This window comes from Scyliorhinus torazame, chromosome 26, assembly GCF_047496885.1.
Source record: "Scyliorhinus torazame isolate Kashiwa2021f chromosome 26, sScyTor2.1, whole genome shotgun sequence".
Taxonomy (NCBI): domain Eukaryota; kingdom Metazoa; phylum Chordata; class Chondrichthyes; order Carcharhiniformes; family Scyliorhinidae; genus Scyliorhinus; species Scyliorhinus torazame.
Window position 1 is genome coordinate 43,443,446 of NC_092732.1, and position 25,312 is coordinate 43,468,757.

Consider the following 25,312-nt stretch of genomic DNA (forward strand, 5'->3'; position numbering starts at 1 on the left):
GCTCCCCAACCCCCCTAGCGCCCCATGTACGACCCGCAGGCGCAGCCACTCTGGGTCCCGACCACCGCGGTCCCGGGAGAACAGGGAGCCCTGCACGCCGCTTACGCTCCCCAACCCCCCCCCCCCGCGCCCCACGTATGACCCGCCGGCGCTACCAATTTGGGTCCCGACCACCGCTGTCCCCAGACATGAGGGAGCCCCGCGCGGTCCTAACGCTCCCCAACCCCCCCAGCGCCCCATGTGCGACCCGCAGACGCCGCCATTTTGGGTCCCGGCCACCACGAGGGGAGGAAGGGCGCCGCCATCTTGGACCACCCCAGACCTGTATGACGCATGGGGGCGGCCATTTTGTCCACCCCCGCCGCCATCTTGTGACCCCCCAGCCACGTGCGATGTATGGGGGCAGCCATTTTGTTCATCCCCGACGCCATCTTGGACGGCAACAACGGACCCTAGTGTCGACGGCTCCACGGGGTTCAAGGAAGACGCTCCACTACTACAACCACGTCTCGCTTCAATAACGCTCGATCAAGCTCGGCCCCGGACACTCCAGAAGACGACGACAACGGTGCTAATAAACGGGCACGAGACACCATGCCTAGTCGACTCGGGGAGCATGGAGAGCTTTATCCACCCCGACACGGTAAGACGCTGTTCCTTGACCACGTACCCCAGCGCACAAAAGATTTCCCTAGCTGCAGGATCCCACTCCGTACAGATCAAAGGTTTCTGCATAGTTACCCTAACGGTGCAGGGGAGGGAGTTCAAAAACTACAAACTACACGTCCTTCCCCAACTCTGCGCCCCCACATTACTGGGATTAGATTTCCAGTGCAATCTACAGAGCCTAACCTTCAAATTCGGCGGCCCAATACCCCCACTCACTATCTGCGGCCTCGCAACCCTAAAGGTGCAACCCCCGTCCTTGTTTGCGAACCTCACCCCGGATTGCAAACCCGTCGCCACTAGGAGCAGACGGTACAGCGCCCAGGACCGGACCTTCATTCGCTCCGAAGTCCAGCGGCTACTAAAGGAGGGCATAATCCAGGCCAGCAATAGTCCCTGGAGAGCCCAGGTGGTAGTAGTGAAGACAGGGGAGAAACAAAGGATGGTCATTGACTATAGCCAGACCATCAACAGGTACACACAACTTGACGCGTACTCTCTCCCCCGCATATCCGACATGGTCAACCGGATTGCCCAGTATAAAGTCTTCTCCACTGTGGACCTCAAGTCCGCCTACCATCAGCTCCCCATCCGCCCAAGTGACCGCAAGTACACAGCCTTCGAGGCAGACGGGCGATTATACCATTTCCTAAGGGTCCCATTCGGCGTCACAAACGGGGTCTCGGTCTTCCAACGGGAGATGGACCGAATGGTTGATCAACACGGGTTGCGGGCCACGTTCCCGTATCTCGATAATGTAACCATCTGCGGCCACGATCAGCAGGACCACGACGCCAACCTCCAAAAATTCCTCCAGACCGCCAAAGCCTTGAACCTCACGCACAACGAGGACAAGTGCGTTTTTAGCACCAACCGGCTAGCCATCCTGGGCTACGTAGTGCGTAATGGGATAATAGGCCCCGACCCCGAACGTATGCGTGCCCTCATGGAATTTCCCCTCCCGCACTGCTCAAAAGCCCTGAAACGCTGCCTGGGGTTTTTTTCATATTACGCCCAGTGGGTCCCCCAGTACGCAGACAAGGCCCGCCCCCTAATACAGACCACGACCTTCCCTCTGTCGACAGAGGCTTGCCAGGCCTTCAGCCGCATCAAAGCGGATATCGCAAAGGCCACGATGCGCGCCATCGATGAGTCCCTCCCCTTCCAGGTCGAGAGCGACGCCTCCGATGTAGCTCTAGCGGCCACCCTTAACCAAGCGGGCAGACCCGTGGCCTTCTTCTCCCGAACCCTCCACGCCTCAGAAATCCGCCACTCCTCAGTGGAAAAGGAGGCCCAGGCCATAGTGGAAGCTGTGCGACATTGGAGGCATTACCTGGCCGGCAGGAGATTCACTCTCCTCACTGACCAACGGTCGGTAGCTTTCATGTTCGATAATGCACAGCGGGGCAAAATCAAAAACGACAAGATCTTAAGGTGGAGGGTCGAGCTCTCCACCTTCAACCATGAGATCTTGTACCGGCCCGGAAAGCTGAACGAGCCGTCCGATGCCCTATCCCGCGGCACATGTGCCAACGCACAAATTAACCGCCTCCAAACCCTCCACGAGGACCTCTGCCACCCGGGGGTCACTCGGTTTTTCCACTTTATCAAGTCCCGCAACCTCCCATACTCTTTAGAGGCGGTCCGTACAGTCACAAGGGACTGCCACATCTGCGCGGAATGCAAGCCGCATTTTTTCAGGCCGGATGGTGCGCACCTGATTAAGGCTTCCCGCCCCTTTGAACGCCTTAGCCTGGATTTCAAAGGGCCCCTCCCCTCCACCGACCGCAACACATACTTCCTTAATGTGGTGGACGAGTACTCCCGCTTCCCATTCGCCATCCCCTGCTCTGACATGACCGCAGCCACAGTCATTAAAGCCCTGAACACCATCTTCACACTGTTCGGTTGCCCCGCATACGTCCACAGCGACAGGGGGTCCTCTTTCATGAGTGACGAGCTGCGCCAGTTCCTGCTCAGCAAGGGCATAGCCTCAAGCAGGACAACCAGCTACAACCCCCGGGGGAACGGGCAAGTAGAGAGGGAGAACGGCACGGTCTGGAAGACCGTCCTCCTGGCCCTACGGTCCAGGGACCTCCCAGTTTCACGGTGGCAGGAGGTCCTCCCGGAAGCTCTCCACTCCATCCGGTCGCTATTGTGTACGAGCACTAATCAAACGCCTCATGAGTGTCTCCTTGTCTTCCCTAGGAGGTCCTCCTCTGGAACGTCACTGCCGACCTGGCTGGCGGCCCCAGGACCCATCTTGCTCCGAAAGCACGTGCGGGCACACAAGGCGGACCCGTTGGTCGAAAGGGTTCACCTCCTCCACGCGAACCCGCAGTACGCTTACGTGGAGTACCCCGACGGCCGACAGGACACGGTCTCCCTGCGAGATCTGGCGCCCGCCGGCAACACACACACCCCCCCGACACCATTCACCCAACCCCCCCCCTTCCTGCCACCGCCGCACCCTGCAACCCAGGAGGATCAGTCCTCCTCCCAGGCCCGACCAGGAATAAAGCCCAAGCTGAAACCGTGCGGCTCCCGGAGACGACAACACCGGAACAAGCACCACCACCACCACCGGGGCCGAGGCGATCGACACGGACGACCAGACCGCCCGACCGACTCGTGGCGTTGATCTAAATCAATATATGGACTTTTCACAAGAACATTTTGCTTTTCTCCCGATACCTTCTGTAAATAGTTGAAACAGGACAAAATTGTACATACTGTATTGCCTTGTGAATGTTTTCCTCCCAGGACCAGCCCTGTAGACCCTTACCACCATGTGAAGCATCACCCCGCCGGGTTCATTTTTGACAAGGGGTGAATGTGGTAGTATGTATTAGGGGTCATGTGGGACTGGAAGCCCTAATGTCATTGGCTGGCAGATCCCGGGTCCTGGTTGGCCGTTGACCTCTAGCTCCGCCCTGAAGGCGGAGTATAAGAAGCCGGAGTCCTCCCCCGCAGGCCAGTCTACTATCGAGCTGCGGGGGAACAGACACGCTTAATAAAGCCTCATCGACTTCACTCTATTCGTCTCTCGGAGTCTTTGTGCGCTACAGAGGGGTCTTTGATTATGCTGCCCGCTTTCCCCAGGCAGAGGGAGGTGTAGATGGAGTCAATGGATGGGAGGCGGGGTTCGTGTGATGGACTGGGCGGTGTTCACGACTCTCTGAAGTTTCTTGCGGTCCTGGGCCGAGCAGTTGCCATACCAGGCTGTGGTGCAGCCCGATAGGATGCTTTCTATGGTGCATCTGTAAAAGTTGGTAAAAGTTAATTGGTTAATTACTGCCAGTAAACCCCAGCTCCTGTCTCAGGGTATGGTTTTGGAATGTTAAGTACACACTTTGCGACTGCTTCTGGTGGGTCGCATGACCTATGAGCTAGCAACATGTCTTGTGGTAAATTCTGAAAAAGTCTAGCAGCTTCTTGTAACAAAGAGATGCTATTCAGAGCGTATCCCTTAGTTCCATTATTTACCCCGCTGGTAGATCATCTTTGGTGATGTGGAAGTTTGGTTCCGCCCTCAGTTCACCCGCACCCTTATCTGTACCTTAGCTACCTTCTGACTTGGCTCCCACAATGCTTTGTTTTGCAGTCTCCCTTGTTGTGCCCGACACAAACTCCACTAAGTTCCAAAGAAACTGCAGTCAGGACCCATCGAGCCTTTGTTTGTCAAATTCCTGAGGCCTTCCCATTTATCCAGTTCAAAATGCTTGACCTTATTTATCAATCCCCCTGTGGCCTTGCCTTCCACTGCACTTCTGCATCTTCCCAGCCAGCCCCATGACCAAGGATCTTACTTTCAGTTTTCCGACTACTCCTTCCTTACTCCTCTTGACCATCCTTTCGGCCAACACTCCAAACTCCCTTTGAGTTCAGAATCCGCAGGACGTTTTTCTGTCTTGACATTTGGTAGTACAGAGAACTTGGGTATTGCTGAGAAAGGACATTTTATTGAAGCTTTTCATCTGGTACTCATCAGAACAATCGCAAGAATACTAATGCCAGCAGAAACAAGAACAATACTTGGCAGTTAACTGTCAGTCATCATCAACTGGTGCATTCTCCATGGAAATGCCTCTACCAACCAGAGTCCACTTGCCGAACAATCAACACTCTTGTTGTCTCTCCTGCCATTGATATTCTTGCAATTGTCCTTTTGAAAAGCCTGAACAAAATGTATTTTTTCAACACCACACATTTTTCTACGTTAAACAAGCTGTATAAACACAGGCCATGAGTTGTCCTGGCTTTAGGTTAACTTAGTGTTGGCGTACCACATTCTCTGGTGGTGAGGGAATAAGGACCTCGGTGGTTCTTAATTTGCCTGTGGGATATATCTGTATCTTCCGACCTTCCTCAGTGAATCAAAAAAAAAAAATGCAAACAAATTGACTTTGCCACTCAAAATCATCCTGGGGGATGGAAACGTGGCTTTGGAGTTGGACAGGCTGGTTGGTGATGTTCCGGGAATTCGAATTTGAAGCCTCCTTGCCCTGGTGTCAGCTAAGATACCAGTTCAGAATCTGCTTCCTTGTAACATGAGGGGCTACTTTCACAACGGCCACTGCACAGTCATCAGGAGCAGGAACTCTGACTGATCCACATTGCCCCAAACCCTTGCTGAGATCTCAGATTGGAAAGGCAACTTGGAGATTTAAGTGCTCGCAGTTACATTCAATTGTGGCACATAAATTGTTCAATATTTCTCATCCCTTCCCCCTCCTCTAGTACCCAAACCAGAGGTGGTAGTATCTTTGGGTGCGGAACGGGAGAATTTATTTGAGATTCTTGGGAGGTTTTTAATTGGGCAGAAACTTGCTTGCCGGATTCGCTGATTATAAAATGTCCAACGTAAAGTGTCCCTGTGAACTCTGATCATTTCCTCTGGCACCAAGCTGGGTCCCCCATCATCTCCATCTCCTGTTCGCCCTGTCAATAACGTCACTCTCTGTAGCGTTGAGTAGAGGACCATTAGTCAGTTTGGGTTGGAGCATCAGGTGTCTCTCTCTGCTGATGATTTATTTATTTATATTACAGCCCCCTCCCTTGACGGTGTAATGAATTTGCTTCACACCTTCGCTCCTTCTCTGCGTACAGATTTAATTTCGGGAAGAATGGATGTTTCCCGGTTAACCGGCAAACCCAATTGGAGACCTTACCTTTTTGTCTTTCGGGGACGAGCTCTCGCTACCTGGGCGGGGGTCCAGGTGCTCCATACCTGGGCCTCGCGTCGCACAAGACTGGTTAATAGTGTCAAAGTAGATTTGCAGAGGCGGGTAGGATTCAAACTATTCGAAATGAACGTGCTCCTTTCAATCTCTTGCCATTTTTCTCCCAAAATCGTTTTTCTATTAAAGTTATCAAATTGATGTCCTCTTTTATTTGGGCGGATAGGAATTCCAGAACCTGTGGCGATATACTCCAAAGAGAAGCTTGCCCCTTTATTGTTTTATTACTGGGTCACTGACATTTAAAGCCTTTTGTTGTGGATCAGTGACCCCAATTCTATTTGGGTACAAATGAAGTCCCATTCCTGTCCTACTTCTATTCTTCTTGGCACAGTCACTACACCATTGCCCCCTCCCTCCCCGCTAGAATTCCCTCAAACCCAGAGGATCTCTTCTCTTAGGATTTAGAACATAGAAAATACAGCACAGAACAGGCCCTTCGGCCCACGATGTTGTGTTGAACCTTTGTCCTAGATTAATCATAGATTATCATTGAATTTACAGTGCAGAAGGAGGCCATTCGGCCCATTGAGTCTACACCGGCTCTTGGAAAGAGCACCCTACCCAAGGTCAACGCCTCCACCCTATCCCCATAACCCAGTAACCTGACCCAACACTAAGGGCAATTTTGGACACTAAGGGCAATTTATCACGGCCAATCCACCTAACCTGCACATCTTTGGACTGTGGGAGGAAACCGGAGCACCCGGAGGAAACCCACGCACACACGGGGAGGATGTGCAGACTCCGCACAGACAGTGACCCAAGCCGGAATCGAACCTGGGACCCTGGAGCTGTGAAGCAATTGTGCTATCCACAATCCTACCGTGCTGCCCTTAAGAACAAATAAATCTACACTATATCATTCTACCGTAATCCATGTACCTATCCAATAGCCGCTTGAAGGTCCCTAATGTTTCCGACTCAACTACTTCCACAGGCAGTGCATTCCATGCCCCCACTACTCTCTGGGTAAAGAACCTACCTCTGACATCCCCTCTATATCTTCCACCATTCACCTTAAATTTATGTCCCTTTGTAATGGTTTGTTCCACCCGGGGGAAAAGTCTCTGACTGTCTACTCTATCTATTCCCCTGATCATCTTATAAACCTCAATCAAGTCGCCCCTCATCCTTCTCCGTTCTAATGAGAAAAGGCCTAGCACCCTCAACCTTTCCTCGTAAAACCTACTCTCCATTCCAGGCAATATCCTGGTAAATCTCCTTTGCACCTTTTCCAAAGCTTCCACATTCTTCCTAAAATGAGGCGACCAGAACTGTACACAGTACTCCAAATGTGACCTTACCAAAGTTTTGTACAGCTGCATCATCACCTCACGGCTCTTAAATTCAATCCCTCTGTTAATGAACGCGAGCACACCATAGGCCTTCTTCACAGCTCTATCCACTTGAGTGGCAACTTTCAAAGATGTATGAACATAGATCTCAAGATCTCTCTGCTCCTCCACATTGCCAAGAACTCTACCGTTAACCATGTATTCCGCATTCATATTTGTCCTTCCAAAATGGACAACCTCACACTTTTCAGGGTTAAACTCCATCTGCCACTTTTCAGCCCAGCTCTGCATCCTATCTACGTCTCTTTGCAGCCGACAACAGCCCTCCTCACTATCCACAACTCCACCAATCTTCGTATCGTCTGCAAATTTACTGACCCACCCTTCAACTCCCTCATCCAAGTCATTAATGAAAATCACAAACAGCAGAGGACCCAGAACTGATCCCTGCGGTACGCCACTGGTAACTGGGATCCAGGCTGAATATTTGCCATCCACCACCACTCTCTGACTTCTATCGGTTAGACAGTTCGTTATCTAACTGGCCAAATTTCCCACTATCCCATGCCTCTTTACTTTCTGCAGAAGCCTACCATGGGGAACCTTATCAAATGCCTTACTAAAATCCATGTACACTACATCCACTGCTTTACCTTCATCCACATGCTTGGTCACTTCCTCAAAGAATTCAATAAGACTTGTAAGGCAAGACCTACCCCTCACAAATCCGTGCTGACTATCCCTAATCAAGCAGTGTCTTTCCAGATGCTCAGAAATCCTATCCTTCAGTACCCTTTCCATTACTTTGCCTACCACCGAAGTAAGACTAACTGGCCTGTAATTCCCAGGGTTATCCCATGTCCCTTTTTTGAATGTGAATGATTTGATGTGGAGATGCCGGCGTTGGACTGGGGTGAGCACAGTAAGAAGTCTTACAACACCAGGTTAAAGTCCAACAGGTTTGTTTCGAATCACGAGCTTTCGGAGCGCTGCTCCTCCCTCAGGTGAATGAAGAGGTGGGTTCCAGAAACATTGGATAGTCAGAGGCTTTTCCCCAGGGTAGAGGGGTCAATTACTAGGGGGCATAGGTTTAAGGTGCGAGGGGCAAGGTTTAGAGTAGATGTACGAGGCAAGTTTTTTACGCAGAGGGTAGTGGGTGCCTGGAACTCGCTACCGGAGGAGGTGGTGGAAGCAGGGACGATAGTGACATTTAAGGGGCATCTTGACAAATACATGAATAGGATGGGAATAGAGGGATACGGACCCAGGAAGTGTAGAAGATTGTAGTTTAGACGGGCAGCATGGTCGGCACGGGCTTGGAGGGCCGAAGGGCCTGTTCCTGTGCTGTACATTTCTTTGTTCTTTGTTATATGTATAGACAAAGTCAAGGATGCAAGACGATACATTGAATGCGAGTCTTTGCAGGTAATTAAGTCTTCACAGGTCCAGATGGTGCAACTCAAGAGAGGGATAATTCCAGGTTAAAGGGGTGTGAATTGTTTCTTATCGCCAAGTTCCGCACACGAGTACGGCCTCAACCGGGACCTTGCATTCATGTCGCATTACATTCACCCCCCACCAACTGGCCTGGGCTTGCGAAATCCTACCTACAGTCCGGGCTTGAGACAATTCAGGCCTCTTTAACCTGTGATTATCCCTCTCTCCAGTTGCTCCGTCTGGACCTGTAAAGACTTAATTACCTGCAAAGACTGACATTCAAAGTATCGTCTTGCATCATTGACTTTGTCTGTATATGTGTTTCTGGAACTCACTTTGTCATTCACCTGAGGGAGGAGCAGCGCTCCGAAAGCAAGTGATTCGAAACAAACGTGTTGGACTTTAACCTGGTGTTGGAAGACTTCTTGCTGTGTTTTAGGATTCGGAAATAGTTTAGGCGGCATGTCAAGCTCCTTTCCCTGTCTTCACTAGACCCTATTTGCAACAATCACCTCTTCCTACCTTCCTGTTTGGACTCAACATTTAAATCTTGGGAAGTGAAGGGTTTGGTGTGTTTTGGGTATCTGTTTGTGCGGAGGAGGTTTGCCAGTTTTATGGGGGTTATCTGATAAATTCCATCTGCCCAACTCCAGCCTCTTTCGGTATTTTCCAAGTTCACAATTTGTTACAAAAGGCTTTTCCTTCCTTTCCTTTGGCACCGCTGTCTTCCCTGACGAAGAGGATTCTGTCCCTGGGTCAGCCTGGCAAGGGGTCTATTTCGGACCTTTATGGCCATATTTTGTCGGGTTCTGCTCTGTTAAGTGTTGTGAGGGGGGGGGGAGGCGAGGGGAGAGGGGGAAAGTGAATTGGGCCCCATCCTTACTGGGGAGGTTTGGAGTGAGGCCCTTCACAGGGTCAACTGAGTCTAATGCATTTTAAGGTGGTACACAGGACGCACTTGACCAGGGCAAGGATGAGTGGGGGTTTTCCAAAATGTTGAAGATAGGTGTGATGGCTGTTCTCTTGGCCAGGCTGTGCCCCAAATCTGTAGGCCTCTTTGCTTCATTCTTCAATACCAAGTTGGAGGTACTTCATGTGGGTTTAGACCCGTGTCCGCTGGTGGCCATATTTGGTGTGTCGGGTTCACCGGAGGTTCAGTCTGGCTTAGAGGTAGATGTTCTCACCTTTGCCTCATCGACAGCACGGAGGCGAATATTGCGTGGTTGGAGAACTCCCCCCTCCGCCCAGTGCTTGGCTGGCTGACCCTAGTGCCAGTTCTACACTTGGAGAAGGTCAAATTCACCAGCAGGGGGTCAGTGACGAGGTTCTATCCAAGATGGCAACCGTTTGTTTTGTGTTTTAAAGCGTTACCGCCAGTTGTTAGGGGGTTTGGGTCAGAATTCAAGTTCATTACGTGTTGTGGGTTTTTAAAGAAGCTTTTATATCTGCTTGTGATTTTTCACATTCTTTTGTTTTGACTTCTGTTATTGTGAAAAAATTCTCACGTATTTTTAATAAAAGGATCATGCGCATAGTCTTAAAAAATCCCCGTCGCTTTCTCGTCCTGAGCCTGTGGCAATTCTTCCCTTTCAACTATTCCCCCCAGACCCCCACAGGAACAGCGCCATTCTTCAGCCAACTATATTGGAGGCCATGCGGGTGTCTCCTGTGTCCTGTTAAATAAATTCACATTGTACATTCTCTGTGGCTACCGTCCCCCATTTCTCAATCAGATCTTTGTATGGTAACATAGGTGTTTTATTGTTCTTTCTTGTTATATGTTAACACTTACAGTTGTACACGAGAAAGGCAGAGAGACAGTGCGAACTTGTGCGGTGCCCCGCAAACCAACCGTGATTCCCAGGTACCGCCCCGGTTCATTTGGTGACCTCAGCCGGTGGGGTACAACTGACCTCAGTGCCCTTGGGCGAGGGGACTGGAAGAAATTAATTTGGGTTCCGGCTTACCACTCCAATTCGGTGGATCTCTGCCGGAGAGAATGTATTTGCGCCAGGTGAGGCGGACAAGGTCGATCTGAGGTGTGATACATTGCGAGTTCAACTGAAGGTCGTCTAAAGCCTGAGGCCTTGTAACCCATCCCAGTAAGGGACACCGTCAAGATATTTGGGGAGAGCTAAATATTGACCAACCCAGGTTGATGAAGGACCTGACATTCTGTTCAGGCAGTATTGAGGGATTCCCCTCTTTTCTTATTGGATGAGGCACCGATTGAGGGGCCTGGCTCCTACCCAGAGGTGGGGGGAAAAATGAGGGCCGGTGTCTGTTGACATCTCTTCCCCCTTTGCCAAAGGGAGACGGGGCAGGGGAGTCGGGGTTGAAGGCAGCTAGCCTACCTGTTCCAGCTAAACAGAGCATTCACTGATTTCAATGATCTCGACGTGCAAATTTCAACTTGAGATATATATCTCCTTCACGCTCTCCAACCTTTACTTAATTTCCCAGTTTGGTTGAATCTGTATTCGCAAAATGAACCTTGAATGGGCAACATCCCACTTCTAACCAAACAATTTTCTGGTAGACTGTCTCTCGTCTTACTCCTTCACTGTGGGGAACAGGCTAAAACAGTCGGACAGTTAAAGTTACATGTCAGTGTTCTTTACCCACACCGCAAACTCACAGATGCAGCAGGTCGAAATGCAAAGATACAGTTACACCTCTTTTATAATTGCGAATTGCAAATGATCTCCTATAAATACATATGCCATTTCCAGGGACAAGTGTGGCGATTTCATCACTTTGGAAACACTTTTAAACATAGTTTCAAAGATTCTGGAGATAGTCCACTTGTCACCTATCCGTGGTAGAAACTCTGTGTGACGGAGTTGAACATTACTGCAGCTCCTTACGGAAAGGCCCCTCCGTCTATTGGCCAGCACGTATTCTCTGCTTTGCCATCTTGACAGTTATCCCATTGTATGTCTGCACAATGAATGACCTTTCGTGCTGTTGCATAGTTGCTGTCGATCATACTCGGTCCTGCAGCTCTGGTCACAGCAGCTATTAGAAATTGCATTTCTGAGCTTCTGGTCGAAGATTTTATTGAGCTGCCGTAGCTTTTCAGTTGGGCCGTTGCACGCTCTTTTCTGACAATTGGCTTTGCAAAATTGTGAATTGTGTTGTGGGTGGTCAATGGGAGCCTTTTATTTAATTGAGTGTTGCGATCGGTCAGCTGGGGGGGGGGGCGGCGACACTGTAGCACTCTGGGAAGATAAGGTTGGCCTTCCCTTTGAAGAGTCGTAGGAGGATTTCAAAGGTCTGGGCCAAGGTTCCTTCTCCACCTGACTGGGGTTTCCTAATCACAGTATTTATTCCAGTAGGTTAATGGAGGGCTTTCTGTGGTATCCCGTGCACAAGTCTATTAGGAATGGGATGATTGGAGGAATGTGGAGACCTGCTAGGGGATGGCATTGGCAACCTTCTATTAACAGGCGCTGTGGAAGAGAGACGGGGGGAACGATTTGATAACTTCCTATTAATAAGGGGATTTGGAAAATTGTAATGTGGAATCCAGGTAGTCACAGGAGTAACTTGAAGGGGCTCATTAAAAAAAAATGAGGTTGCTTTATTCACAGGGGCTGTTGCAACGGGGTTTTGAAATGCCGAAAGCCTCCTGTTCACAAGGACAGGTGGCGTGGATGGATGGATGGAAGACTTTCTACGCTTTGGGGCAGTTTGACTCGGAGTGTGAGAAAGGGTTGACGGCCTACTATTTGCCGGGGCAAATGGGCTCGGACTGTGAAAAGGGTATGGTGACCTCCTGTTCGCAAAGGTATCGGGAGTGATATTCTGTGAAGGATTCGATCGCTTGTTCAGAAGAGCAGCTGGACTGGGGTTGAGGGAAGGATTTGATGATTTAATGGAGGCCTTTGGAGTGAGAGTGTGGTCTGGGGTTGGTGATTTCATGTTCAGAGGGGTATTTAGGGTGGGATTGTAGGGAGGGGTTGCTGATTTTCTCTTAAGAGGGGTATTTAAAGCACTATTGTAGGGAGGAGTTGATGATTTCCTTCTCAGAGGGGTATTTAGGGTGGGACTGGAGGGATAGTTTAAGGATTTCTTATTCAGAGGGGTATTTAGGGCAGGATTGTAGGGAGGAGTTGATGATTTTCTCTTCAGATAGGTATTTGGGGTGGGAATGTGAGAACGATGTATTAACATCCTATTCAGGGGGATCTTTTGGGCAGGATTGTCGAGAGGGTTTGATGATTTCCGATTCAGAGGGGTGTTTGGAGTGGGATTGTCGAGAGGGTTTGATGATTTCCTATTCAGGGGGGTGTTTGGAGTGGGATTGTCGAGAGGGTTTGATGATTTCCTATTCAGAGGGGTGTTTGGAGTGGGATTGTCGAGAGGGTTTGATGATTTCCGATTCAGAGGGGTGTTTGGAGTGGGATTGTCGAGAGGGTTTGATGATTTCCGATTCAGGGGGGTGTTTGGAGTGGGATTGTCGAGAGGGTTTGATGATTTCCGATTCAGAGGGGTGTTTGGAGTGGGATTGTCGAGAGGGTTTGATGATTTCCGATTCAGAGGGGTGTTTGGAGTGGGATTGTCGAGAGGGTTTGATGATTTCCTATTTAGAGGGGTGTTTGGAGTGGGATTGTCGAGAGGGTTCGATGATTTCCTATTCAGGGGGGTGTTTGGAGTGGGATTGTCGAGAGGGTTCGATGATTTCCGATTCAGAGGGGTGTTTGGAGTGGGATTGTCGAGAGGGTTTGATGATTTCCTATTCAGGGGGGTGTTTGGAGTGGGATTGTCGAGAGGGTTTGATGATTTCCTATTTAGAGGGGTGTTTGGAGTGGGATTGTCGAGAGGGTTTGATGATTTCCTATTTAGAGGGGTGTTTGGAGTGGGATTGTCGAGAGGGTTCGATGATTTCCGATTCAGAGGGGTGTTTGGAGTGGGATTGTCGAGAGGGTTTGATGATTTCCGATTCAGAGGGGTGTTTGGAGTGGGATTGTCGAGAGGGTTTGATGATTTCCTATTTAGAGGGGTGTTTGGAGTGGGATTGTCGAGAGGGTTTGATGATTTCCTATTTAGAGGGGTGTTTGGAGTGGGATTGTCGAGAGGGTTTGATGATTTCCGATTCAGAGGGGTGTTTGGAGTGGGATTGTCGAGAGGGTTTGATGATTTCCGATTCAGAGGGGTGTTTGGAGTGGGATTGTCGAGAGGGTTTGATGATTTCCTATTCAGAGGGGTGTTTGGAGTGGGATTGTCGAGAGGGTTTGATGATTTCCGATTCAGAGGGGTGTTTGGAGTGGGATTGTCGAGAGGGTTTGATGATTTCCTATTCAGAGGGGTGTTTGGAGTGGGATTGTCGAGAGGGTTTGATGATTTCCGATTCAGGGGGGTGTTTGGAGTGGGATTGTCGAGAGGGTTTGATAATTTCCGATTCAGGGGGGTGTTTGGAGTGGGATTGTCGAGAGGGTTTGATGATTTCCTATTCAGAGGGGTGTTTGGAGTGGGATTGTCGAGAGGGTTTGATGATTTCCTATTATTTGTGGTATTTGTGGTGGGATTGTTGAGAGGGTTTGATGATTTCCGATTCAGAGGGGTGTTTGGAGTGGGATTGTCGAGAAGGTTTGATGATTTCCTATTTTTTGTGGTATTTGTGGTGGGATTGTCGAGAAGGTTTGATGATTTCCTATTCAGAGGGGTGTTTGGAGTGGGATTGTCGAGAAGGTTTGATGATTTCCTATTCAGAGGGGTGTTTGGAGTGGGATTGTCGAGAAGGTTTGATGATTTCCTATTATTTGTGGTATTTGTGGTGGGATTGTCGCGAGGGTTCGATGATTTCCTATCATACCCCAGAGGGGTAGATGGAGCGGTAATGTGAGATTGATTTGTTGATCTGTTCCTCACTGAATCAGACAAGGTGTGGTTATAAGGAGAGTTTGAAAATATGGTTACAGGGCTATTAGCATTAGGAATATCATTAGACACCAGAATTTGTTGATTTGCAGAAGCGGCCTCAGGAGGGCCACTCAAGGATATTGAGGACGTTCTACTCGCAGATGTCATTGTGGTAGGCTGGCTCGAAGGTGTTGAAGGTTTCATATTCACTGGAGCACTTGAGATTTTATTGTGGGAAAGTTTCTTATTCAAAGGGATTGTTAGCACTGGCTTTTGAGATAGCTTCGAAGATTTTTCATTCAAATGGGTAGTTTGAATGTGCTTTTGATGTGGTGAAGATCTATCCATTGGGATTCTTGGTGACTGAAAATGATGAAAGTGCAGGATCTGTTGACCGTCGGGGGGAATTTGATTGCGATTTTGGGTTGCTGTTGAAGATCTCCGATTTGCAGCAGCATTGACAGGGTTATTGTGGGGAGGGTTTGAAACTCTCTCGATAGGTACCTGTGCTGAATGAATATGGTGAAATTGTGGGGTTTGTCTACTATCCATATTGTTCAAAAACAATGAGGGCATCATATTCACAGGAGGATTATGGATGAAAACAGGAGGACCTACTGAAGGTCTCCAATTGGCAGGGGACATTAGAGGGGGGTTTGGGGAAGGTAATTGATTTCCATGGACAGGTGAAGGCTGCATGTAATGCAACGGTGGAATTTGACGAGTGGTTTGAGGACGAACAATGAAAAACCCTGAAGATCCTCTATTGATAGGGGCAGTTATAATAGGATCTCGGAAAGGGCTTGGTGATCGATTTTGATGGAAATGTGAACGATGAGCATAATGAGGCTGTGAAATTTGTCTACTCATTGGCGTAGCTTGAGGAACATTCAAAACCCTTGAGGATACTGTATTCATCGGGGCAGTTCCAGTGGGATTTGGGGAAGAGTTTGATGATTTATTTATCTGGATTTTTGGAGTGTATTGAATCTGTGGAATGTGTCTACTCGCTGGAGTAGCTTTGCGAAGAGCATTGTAAACCTTTGAGGAATCTCTAGTCATTGGAGACGTTAGAGTGGGATTTTGGAATGGGGTTGGAGTGGGATTTTGGAACGGGTTTGGTGATTTATTTCCATGGATATTTGGAGTGTAATGTATCTGTGGAATTTGTCTACTCGCTGGAGTAGCTTTGCGAAGAGCATTATAAACCTTTGAAGATTCTCTATTCATTGGGGAAGTTTGAGTGGGATTTTGCAATGGGGTTTGAGTGGGATTTTGGGAAGAGATTGGTGATTTATTTATCTGGATTTTTGGAGTGTATTGAATCTGTGGAATGTGTCTACTCGCTGGAGTAGCTTTGCGAAGAGCATTGTAAACCTTTGAGGAATCTCTAGTCATTGGAGACGTTAGAGTGGTATTTTGGAATGGGGTTGGAGTGGGATTTTGGAACGGGTTTGGTGATTTATTTCCATGGACATTTGGAGTGTAATGTATCTGTGGAATCTGTCTACTCGCTGGAGTAGCTTTGCGAAGAGCATTGTAAACCTTTGAAGATTCTCTATTCATTGGGGAAGTTTGAGTGGGATTTTGCAATGGAGTTTGAGTGGAATTTGTGGAAGAGTTTGATGGTTTATTTCTATGGATATTTGGAGTGTATTGAATCTGTGGAATGTGTCTACTCGCTGGAGTAGCTTTGCGAAGAGCATTGTAAGCTCTTGAGAAATCTCTATTCTTGGGGGCAGTTCCAGTGGGATTTTGGGAAGAGTTTGATGCTTTATTTCTATGGATATTTGTGGTATGGATAGGCTGAAACGCTGGACTTTGTCTCTTCAATTGAGTATCTTGAGGAACATTGAAAGTCTTTAAAGGTGCTCTTTTTGTAGGGGCAGTTAGAGTGGGAGTTTGGGAAGAGATTGATGATTGATTTCCCTGGATATTTGGAGTATGAGTATAATGAAACTGTGGAATTTTTCTACTTATTAGAATAGTTTGGGGAAGATCGATGTAAAAGCTTGAGGAGTCTCTATTCATAGGGGTAGTGGGAGTGGGGGAAGATTTTTTATTTGCTGGGGCAGTTGGAGTGCGATTGTGGGGAGATTTTGAAGATTTCTTATTTGCTGGGGCAGTTGGAGTGTGATTGTGTGAAGATTTTGAAGATTTCTTATTTGCTGGGGCAGTTGGCGCACGATTGTGGGGAGATTTTGAAGATTTCTTATTTGCTGGGGCAGCTGGAGTACGATTGTGTGAAGATTTTGAAGATTTCTTATTCACAGCGGCAGGTGGAGTGCGATTATGGGAAGGTTTTAAAGATCTCTTGTTTTTAAGAGCAGTGTGATCATGGGAGGGTTGAAATCTCCTATTCACGGCTGTAGATGCTGTTGGATAATGGGAGGCTGAAAATCTAACTGGAGTATAAATATGGGGAAACCAACGACCTGGTCTATTCGTAGGAGGAGCCTGAAGAGGACCATTCGAAAACATAGATGGGGCTCTATTCTTAGGGGCATTTAGAGGAGGAATATTAGACGCTGGTGAAGATTTCCTGCGTCCTGGATTATGAGGATATGTAGATTTTCTATTCACAAAAGTGTTTTGATTTGGGCCGTGGAGAGTAGTGACTAAAGGCCTTTTTAAGGAACCATTTTGAGAAGCAGAATGGGAAATTCTTAATCGTATTCTATTCCTGGAAGTAATTAGAGAGCTTCTATTGAAAGAAGCCTTTTGAGGACTATAGGAAACTCCTGAAGATTTTACACTTGCAGCTGCACCTTGAATAGAACTGTGGGAAGATCTGGCTAGGTTGTGATTTAAGGGTGCTTTATTTTTAAGGTTTTGGGAATACATTGAAAAGCTTCTAATTATACGAACAACAGAAGGATTCGAAGATCTTTTGCTAAGTGGGGACTTTTGTTTATGAATATGGAAAAATATTGGTGAGTTTCTAATTACATATTTATCCAAATCAGGCATCAGGTGGGAAACTGAAAATGTATTATTCACCAAAGCTTTTTGCGTGAGACTTTGGGATGACTTTGAAGGTTTGTCATGGTGGGACACCAGTGTGGAAATTCTATCAATCAGTGCAGTCTGAGCAGGTTCAGACATAGAGATTAGAGACTTTCTGTTCATAAGGCTATTATGGGGAGATGATAATGGCCTATTAAGTGGGGCATCTTTAATGAGACTTTGGGAAGGGAGGGAGAAACTTCCATCCCCCAGAGGATCTTTAGTCATATAAGCATTTGGAAGTAGAATGTGAGAAGGTGTGAAATTGTTAGAGGCAGGAATCTGAGGAGATACTGACGGTCTTCTATTCAGAGAAGCGCGTTGGATAGAAGTAAGAAAAACCACAGAAGATCTGCTATTTAAAGCAACATTGTGACTGGGACTATAGGAGACTATTGAAAGCAATTTGTTCATGTGGTTACTAAGACGATGATTATGGGTCGGCATTGAGTGCCTATTCATAGAAGGATTTGAAATGTGCCTTTTAGCCACATGAGAATTTGGAGGAATGTGGCGAGATGTTGAAGATCGACTCTTCATAGGAGCATTTCGAGTCGAATGCTGGGAAGATGATGTCCCACTCAGAGGCTCATTTTGTGTAAGGCTATTGGAAGATGATAGGGACCTCCTGCTCCTAATGGTGTCTTCCCCACTTGGTAACATTACGTCAAATTGGCTTAAAGCGTTTTCAAGAATATTCAAGTCATCTTCGTTGGGATTTCTTCTTGAAAACTGCTTTTTTGTTTCTATCAGAAGTTCTTCCAGCTGATGCACATTGGGATCCGCCATTGCTTTATTTGATGGCCCCCTTGACAATTTATTTATTCGCTCCTGACCGGAGGCTTTTTGACTATCCAAAGTCCTGGTGACTACATTATTCTGTGCCATTTTATTCGGCAGTTCCCTCCTATGTTCAGCCTGGTTAGACTTGAAACTTCCATTGCGAAGGGAGAGACTTTTGATCAATCCTTTATTCATTTCACTAATCTGCTCCTGGTTTTGTTTTGACTGGATCGACTCATGTTCTCTTTCATACGGTTTACTTTCTGGAGTAATGACCCTATTAGTGCTGTGGCTGGTTTCTTCAGAACCTCCATTCTTTTGGGTCTTTGATAGCACGGAATTCAGTTGACGTATGGCAGCTTGGATACTATCTATGTCATTCTTGATTGGTTTTCGTTTTGAAAACTGCTCTTCCAAATCCTTCGTTAAATTTTCAAGAGAAGGGATATCAGAATTCTGTTCACTATTTAGGGGTGGGTTAAATATATGTTGACGTTCAAAATCTCCTTCGGGGATGATCAAACTTCTGAGTAGCCCGCTATTGTGACCCGATATTTTCTTTATTATGGATGTGTCCTTTTTTGGTTGATTCAGTTTTGCGTTACTCATAGTCAATGGCTGGGTTTCCATTGGATGGTATCTGCTTTCTGTTTGAAGCAAATTTAGTGCAGACTCAATGTCCCCCATGGTTACTATGTTTGGAACGGGCGAGTCTTGTTTCTGGGCAAGTTTGGTTGTAGATGAGGAACCATGTCTCTGAGCAGGTTTGGTTGTAGATGAGGAACCATGTTTCTGAGCAGGTTTGGTTGTAGATGAGGAACCATGTTTCTGGGCAAGTTTGGTTGTAGATGAGGAACCATGTTTCTGAGCAGGTTTGGTTGTAGTTGAGGAACCATGTTTCTGGGCAAGTTTGGTTGTAGATGAGGAACCACGTTTCTGAGCAGGTTTGGTTGTAGATGAGGAACCATGTTTCTGGGCAGGTTTGGTTGTAGATGAGGAACCATGTTTCTGGGCAGGTTTGGTTGTAGATGAGGAACCATGTTTCTGGGCACGTTTGGTTGTAGATGAGGAACCATGTTTCTGGGCACGTTTGGTTGTAGATGAGGAACCACGTTTCTGGGCACGTTTGGTTGCCGTGGGTGGTCTATATTTCTGAGTTGCTTCTCTTAGTATATATGTGCTGTGCCTCTGTGGGGGCTTGCTTGGCGTGGTTAAGCTATGTTTCTGAGACCCTTTGGTTTGAGTGGGTGAACCATGTTTCTTATCTGTGTTGGACGGAATGTATAAGCCATATTCCTGAAGCATGTTGGGCGATGTGGCTGAACTGTATCTCTGATGCATGATTGGAGAGGATGATCCATATTTCTGAGGCTCATCTGTTGGAATGGGTAATCCAAGTGTCCGATGTAGGACGATTGGGGAGGATGATTCACCTTTGCGATGTAGGACGGTTGGGGAGGATGATTCACCTTTGCGATGTAGGACGATTGGGGAGGATGATTCACCTTTGCGATGTAGGACGATTGGGGAGGATGATTCACCTTTGCGATGTAGGACGATTGGGGAGGATGATTCACCTTTGCGATGTAGGACGATTGGGGAGGATGATTCACCTTTGCGATGTAGGATGATTGGGGAGGATGATCCATGTTTATGATGCATGTTCGGAGTGGATGATCCATAAATCTGATTAATGATGATTGGAGTGGATGAGCCATACTTTGGAGGTGCATCGGTTGGCATAGATAAGTCACCTTGCTGATTTGCTGGGGTTGGTGCGGAGGAGTCACCTTGTCGATGTGCTGGGGTTGACGTGGAGGAGTCACCTTGTTGATTTGCTGTGGTTGGTGTGGAGGAGTCACCTTGTCGATGTGCTGGGGTTGACGTGGAGGAGTCACCTTGCTGATTTGCTGTGGTTGGTGTGGAGGAGTCACCTTGTTGATGTGCTGGGGTTGAAGTGGAGGAGTCACCTTGTTGATTTGCTGGGGTTGACGTGGAGGAGTCACCTTGCTGATTTGCTGTGGTTGGTGTGGAGGAGTCACCTTGTTGATGTGCTGGGGTTGAAGTGGAGGAGTCACCTTGTTGATTTGCTGTGGTTGGTGTGGAGGAGTCACCTTGTTGATGTGCTGGGGTTGACGTGGAGGAGTCACCTTGTCGATGTGCTGGGGTTGACGTGGAGGAGTCACCTTGTTGATTTGCTGTGGTTGGTGTGGAGGAGTCACCTTGTTGATGTGCTGGGGTTGACGTGGAGGAGTCACCTTGTTGATGTGCTGTGGTTGACGTGGAGGAGTCACCTTGTTGATGTGCTGCGGTTGACGTGGAGGAGTCACCTTGTTGATTTGCTGTGGTTGACGTGGAGGAGTCACCTTGTTGATGTGCTGGGGTTGACGTCGAGGAGTCACCTTGTTGATGTGCTGCGGTGGAGAACACAGCTGGCCGATGTGCTGTGCTTGGCCAGGAGAAGTCACCTGACCGATGTGCTGTGGTTGGCTTGGAGAGGTCATGTGACCAATGTGCTGTGGTTGGCCTGGAGAGGTCACCTGACCGATGTGCTGTGGTTGGCTTGGAGAGGTCATGTGACCAATGTGCTGTGGTTGGCCTGGAGAGGTCACCTGACCGATGTGCTGTGGTTGGCCAGGAGAGGTCACCTGACCGATGTGCTGTGGTTGGCTTGGAGAGGTCATGTGACCAATGTGCTGTGGTTGGCCTGGAGAGGTCACCTTGCCGATGTGCTGGGGTTGGTGTGGAGGAGTCACCTTGCCGATGTGCTGGGGTTGGTGTGGAGGAGTCACCTTGCCGATGTGCTGGGGTTGGTGTGGAGGAGTCACCTTGCCGACGTGCTGGGGTTGGCACGGAGGAGTCACCTTGCCGATGTGCTGGGGTTGGTGTGGAGGAGTCACCTTGCCGATGTGCTGTGGTTGGCACGGAGGAGTCACCTTGCCGATGTGCTGGGGTTGGTGTGGAGGAGTCACCTTGCCGATGTGCTGGGGTTGGTGTGGAGGAGTCACCTTGCCGACGTGCTGGGGTTGGTGTGGAGGAGTCACCTTGCCGATGTGCTGGGGTTGGTGTTGAGGAGTCACCTTGCCGATGTGCTGGGGTTGGCACGGAGGAGTCACCTTGCCGACGTGCTGGGGTTGGCACGGAGGAGTCACCTTGCCGACGTGCTGGGGTTGGCACGGAGGAGTCACCTTGCCGATGTGCTGGGGTTGGTGTGGAGGAGTCACCTTGCCGATGTGCTGTGGTTGGCACGGAGGAGTCACCTTGCCGATGTGCTGGGGTTGGTGTGGAGGAGTCACCTTGCCGATGTGCTGGGGTTGGTGTGGAGGAGTCACCTTGCCGATGTGCTGGGGTTGGCGCGGAGGAGTCACCTTGCCGACGTGCTGGGGTTGGTGTGGAGGAGTCACCTTGCCGATGTGCTGGGGTTGGTGTGGAGGAGTCACCTTGCCGATGTGCTGGAGTTGGCGCGGAGGAGTCACCTTGCCGACGTGCTGGGGTTGGTGCGGAGGAGTTACCTTGCCGACGTGCTGGAGTTGGCACGGAGGAGTCACCTTGCCGACGTGCTGGGGTTGGCACGGAGGAGTCACCTTGCCGATGTGCTGTGGTTGGTGCGGAGGAGTCACCTTGCCGACGTGCTGGGGTTGGCACGGAGGAGTCACCTTGCCGATGTGCTGTGGTTGGCGCGGAGGAGTCACCTTGCCGATGTGCTGGGGTTGGCGTGGAGGAGTCACCTTGCCGATGTGCTGTGGTTGGTGTGGAGGAGTCACCTTGCCGATGTGCTGGGGTTGGTGCGGAGGAGTCACCTTGCCGACGTGCTGTGGTTGGCATGGAGGAGTCACCTTGCCGATGTGCTGTGGTTGGTGCGGAGGAGTCACCTTGCCGACGTGCTGGGGTTGGCACGGAGGAGTCACCTTGCCGATGTGCTGTGGTTGGTGTGGAGGAGTCACCTTGCCGACGTGCTGGGGTTGGCACGGAGGAGTCACCTTGCCGATGTGCTGGGGTTGGTGTGGAGGAGTCACCTTGCCGACGTGCTGGGGTTGGTGTGGAGGAGTCACCTTGCCGATGTGCTGGGGTTGGCACGGAGGAGTCACCTTGCCGATGTGCTGGGGTTGGTGTGGAGGAGTCACCTTGCCGATGTGCTGGGGTTGGCACGGAGGAGTCACCTTGCCGATGTGCTGGGGTTGGCACGGAGGAGTCACCTTGCCGATGTGCTGTGGTTGGTGCGGAGGAGTCACCTTGCCGACGTGCTGTGGTTGGCACGGAGGAGTCACCTTGCCGATGTGCTGTGGTTGGTGTGGAGGAGTCACCTTGCCGACGTGCTGGGGTTGGCATGGAGGAGTCACCTTGCCGACGTGCTGGGGTTGGTGCGGAGGAGTTACCTTGCCGATGTGCTGGGGTTGGTGCGGAGGAGTTACCTTGCCGATGTGCTGGGGTTGGTGCGGAGGAGTTACCTTGCCGATGTGCTGGGGTTGGTGTGGAGGAGTCACCTTGCCGATGTGCTGGGGTTGGTGTGGAGGAGTCACCTTGCCGACGTGCTTTGGTTGGCGCGGAGACATTACCTTGCCAATATTTTGCAGTGGACGTGGTGAAATGACCTTGCTGAGGTTGTGTGGTTGTTATTGAGAAGTCATCGTGGTGAGGAACATTGAATGACGTGGAGAATTCTTCTCTCGGAGGTCCTTTGACTGAAATGGAGTAGCCATCTCCCTGAGCTGCTGTGATCAAATTGGGTGCACCATGTTTGTGAGATTCTCCCTGAGCAGACATAGTGGGGCTGGACTGTGTATGGGACAACTCTACAGCTGGAATCAGATCCGTGAAGTGTTCCACAGTCTCAATTATGATTGACTCTTGCACCGAGAAACTTGGCCTCAATTGCTCATGGAAATGGTCAATCTCTCCCTGCTGGTTGGTGGGTTTGGGAAAAGTATTCAGCATTGTTTTAACAAGGCTTTCAAAGGAAGAAAACTCTTCCTCCTGCTTGGAAACGTTACGTTGAATTGGGGTTGAAGAACTTTCCATCTGAGGAAGACCGTACTCAGATGAGTCACCCGGTGTCCTGTCGATTGCTTCGTGATCTACTTCCAAAGAATCCTTCTTTTCACTTTTCCCATTCAGTACTTTTTCACAGGTTTGTTGTATTGCTTTCCTCGTACCAGGTATTTCATTTTGTGTCCTGCGAGCTTTGAATCTCATATACTCCTCAAACATTTGGTAAAACAATTGCAGGACTTGCTCGACGTCAGTTGGCACCTTGCGGTGGTCCTCTGACTTTGCCGAATCAAGATCTATCTGATACGGAGGAGCTCCATCGATCTTATTGCTGTTGCTATGGGTCACATGAGGACCAGTAAGATCCATCGCAGGCAGCAAGTGTTCCTTTCCATGCATGGTATGTCTCACATCACCGGTCTTTCCTTCCAACATGCTTTCCAAATATGATGGCATGCTTGCATTTTTTACATAGAAATCAAAAATGATATCACCCAGGGTTCTGCTGTCACGGCTGAGACGTCTCAGATCTCCTGGAACTAAATCACAAACAAATATAGATTCAGTTTTCCGCCTCTATTCAAGCGAAAGGTGGTCCCAATTTTATTTCCAAACTGTACAACATATCATCAAATGAATTCAGTTAAACACTTTGCCCCCTTCATAACTCGGGTAAACTGCAGCCTCCGGTCAATTGTTATTTGTTTGTTGAGCAGAGTTGTTCAAGGAATAGGAGGCGACAGGAAATGCAGGCCACAGAGCAGCCAAACAGACTTGAGAGGCCAAAGGCCTACTCCTGGTTCCTCTGCTCCCTAACTTCTGCCCATGGACTTGCCAGAGAGCAAATGTTTGAACTTTAATTAGGTGAATATAGGTTATCCAGCCAGTTAATTAGCTGAGTGTGGATCGTGGGGTTGAATTAGACTGTACAGCGAGATAATTAGCTAAATTGGATTAAGGGGCTGGTTAATTAACTGAGCTGAATTGTACCACCATTTAATTAGCTGGATGGGAATGTACAGCCATTTAGCTGAATTGGACATTTGGGCTGTTTCCTTAACTGAATATAGATAACAATGCCGGTTAATTGGCTGAATTGGATTGTGCGGCCGGTTAATTGGCTGAATTGGATTGTGCGGCCGGTTAATTGGCTGAATTGGATTGTGCGGCCGGTTAATTGGCTGAATTGGATTGTGCGGCCGGTTAATTCGCTGAATTGGATTGTGCGTCCGGTTAATTGGCTGAATTGGATTGTGCGGCCGGTTAATTGGCTGAATTGGATTGTGCGGCCGGTTAATTGGCTGAATTAGATTGTGCGGCCGGTTAATTGGCTGAATTGGATTGTGCGGCTGGTTAATTGGCTGAATTGGATTGTGCGGCCGGTTAATTGGCTGAATTGGATTGTGCGACCGGTGAATTGGTTGAATTGGATTGTGCGACTGGTTAACTGGCTGAATTGGATTGTGCGACTGGTTAACTGGCTGAATTAGATTGTGCGGCCGGTTAATTGGCTGAATTAGATTGTGCGGCCGGTTAATTGGTTGAATTGGATTGTGCGACCGGTTAATTGGCTTAATTGGATTGTGCGACTGGTTAACTGGCTGAATTGGATTGTGCGGCTGGTGAATTGATTGAATTAGATTGTGCGGCCGGTTAATTGGCTGAATTAGATTGTGCGACCGGTTAATTGGCTGAATTGGATTGTGCGGCCGGTTAATTGGCTGAATTGGATTGTGCGGCCGGTTAATTGGATGAATTAGATTGTGCAGCCGGTTAATTGGCTGAATTAAATTGTGCGGCCAGTTAATTGGTTGAATTGGATCGTGCGACCGGTTAATTGGCTGAATTGGATTGTGCGACCGGTTAATTGGCTGAATTGGATTGTGCGACCGGTTAATTGGCTGAATTGGATTGTGCGGCTGGTTAATTGGCTGAATTGGATTGTGCGACCGGTTAATTGGCTGAATTGGATTGTGCGGCCGGTTAATTGGCTGAATTGGATTGTGCGACCGGTTAATTAGCAGAATT

General features: G+C 48.8%; 1 protein-coding gene across 3 annotated transcripts in view; it reads right to left on the bottom strand.

Annotated features, from left to right (window-relative positions):
- Positions 1 to 11,305: 11,305 nt before the first annotated feature.
- LOC140403021 (uncharacterized) overlaps positions 11,306 to 25,312 on the bottom strand; it is a 69,876-nt gene continuing 55,869 nt past the window's right edge. The window contains exons 4-5 of one of the 3 annotated variants that reach the window (XM_072490683.1): positions 21,844 to 23,823; positions 11,306 to 21,735 (exon numbers count right to left, since the gene is read on the bottom strand). In XM_072490683.1, coding sequence (XP_072346784.1) covers positions 11,981 to 21,735; positions 21,844 to 23,823 — 11,735 coding nt within the window. In that variant the 3' untranslated portion in view covers positions 11,306 to 11,980. Of the gene's footprint in view, positions 23,824 to 25,312 lie in introns of all 3 variants that reach the window. The other 2 variants (XM_072490682.1, XM_072490681.1) reach the window with 2 other exon arrangements.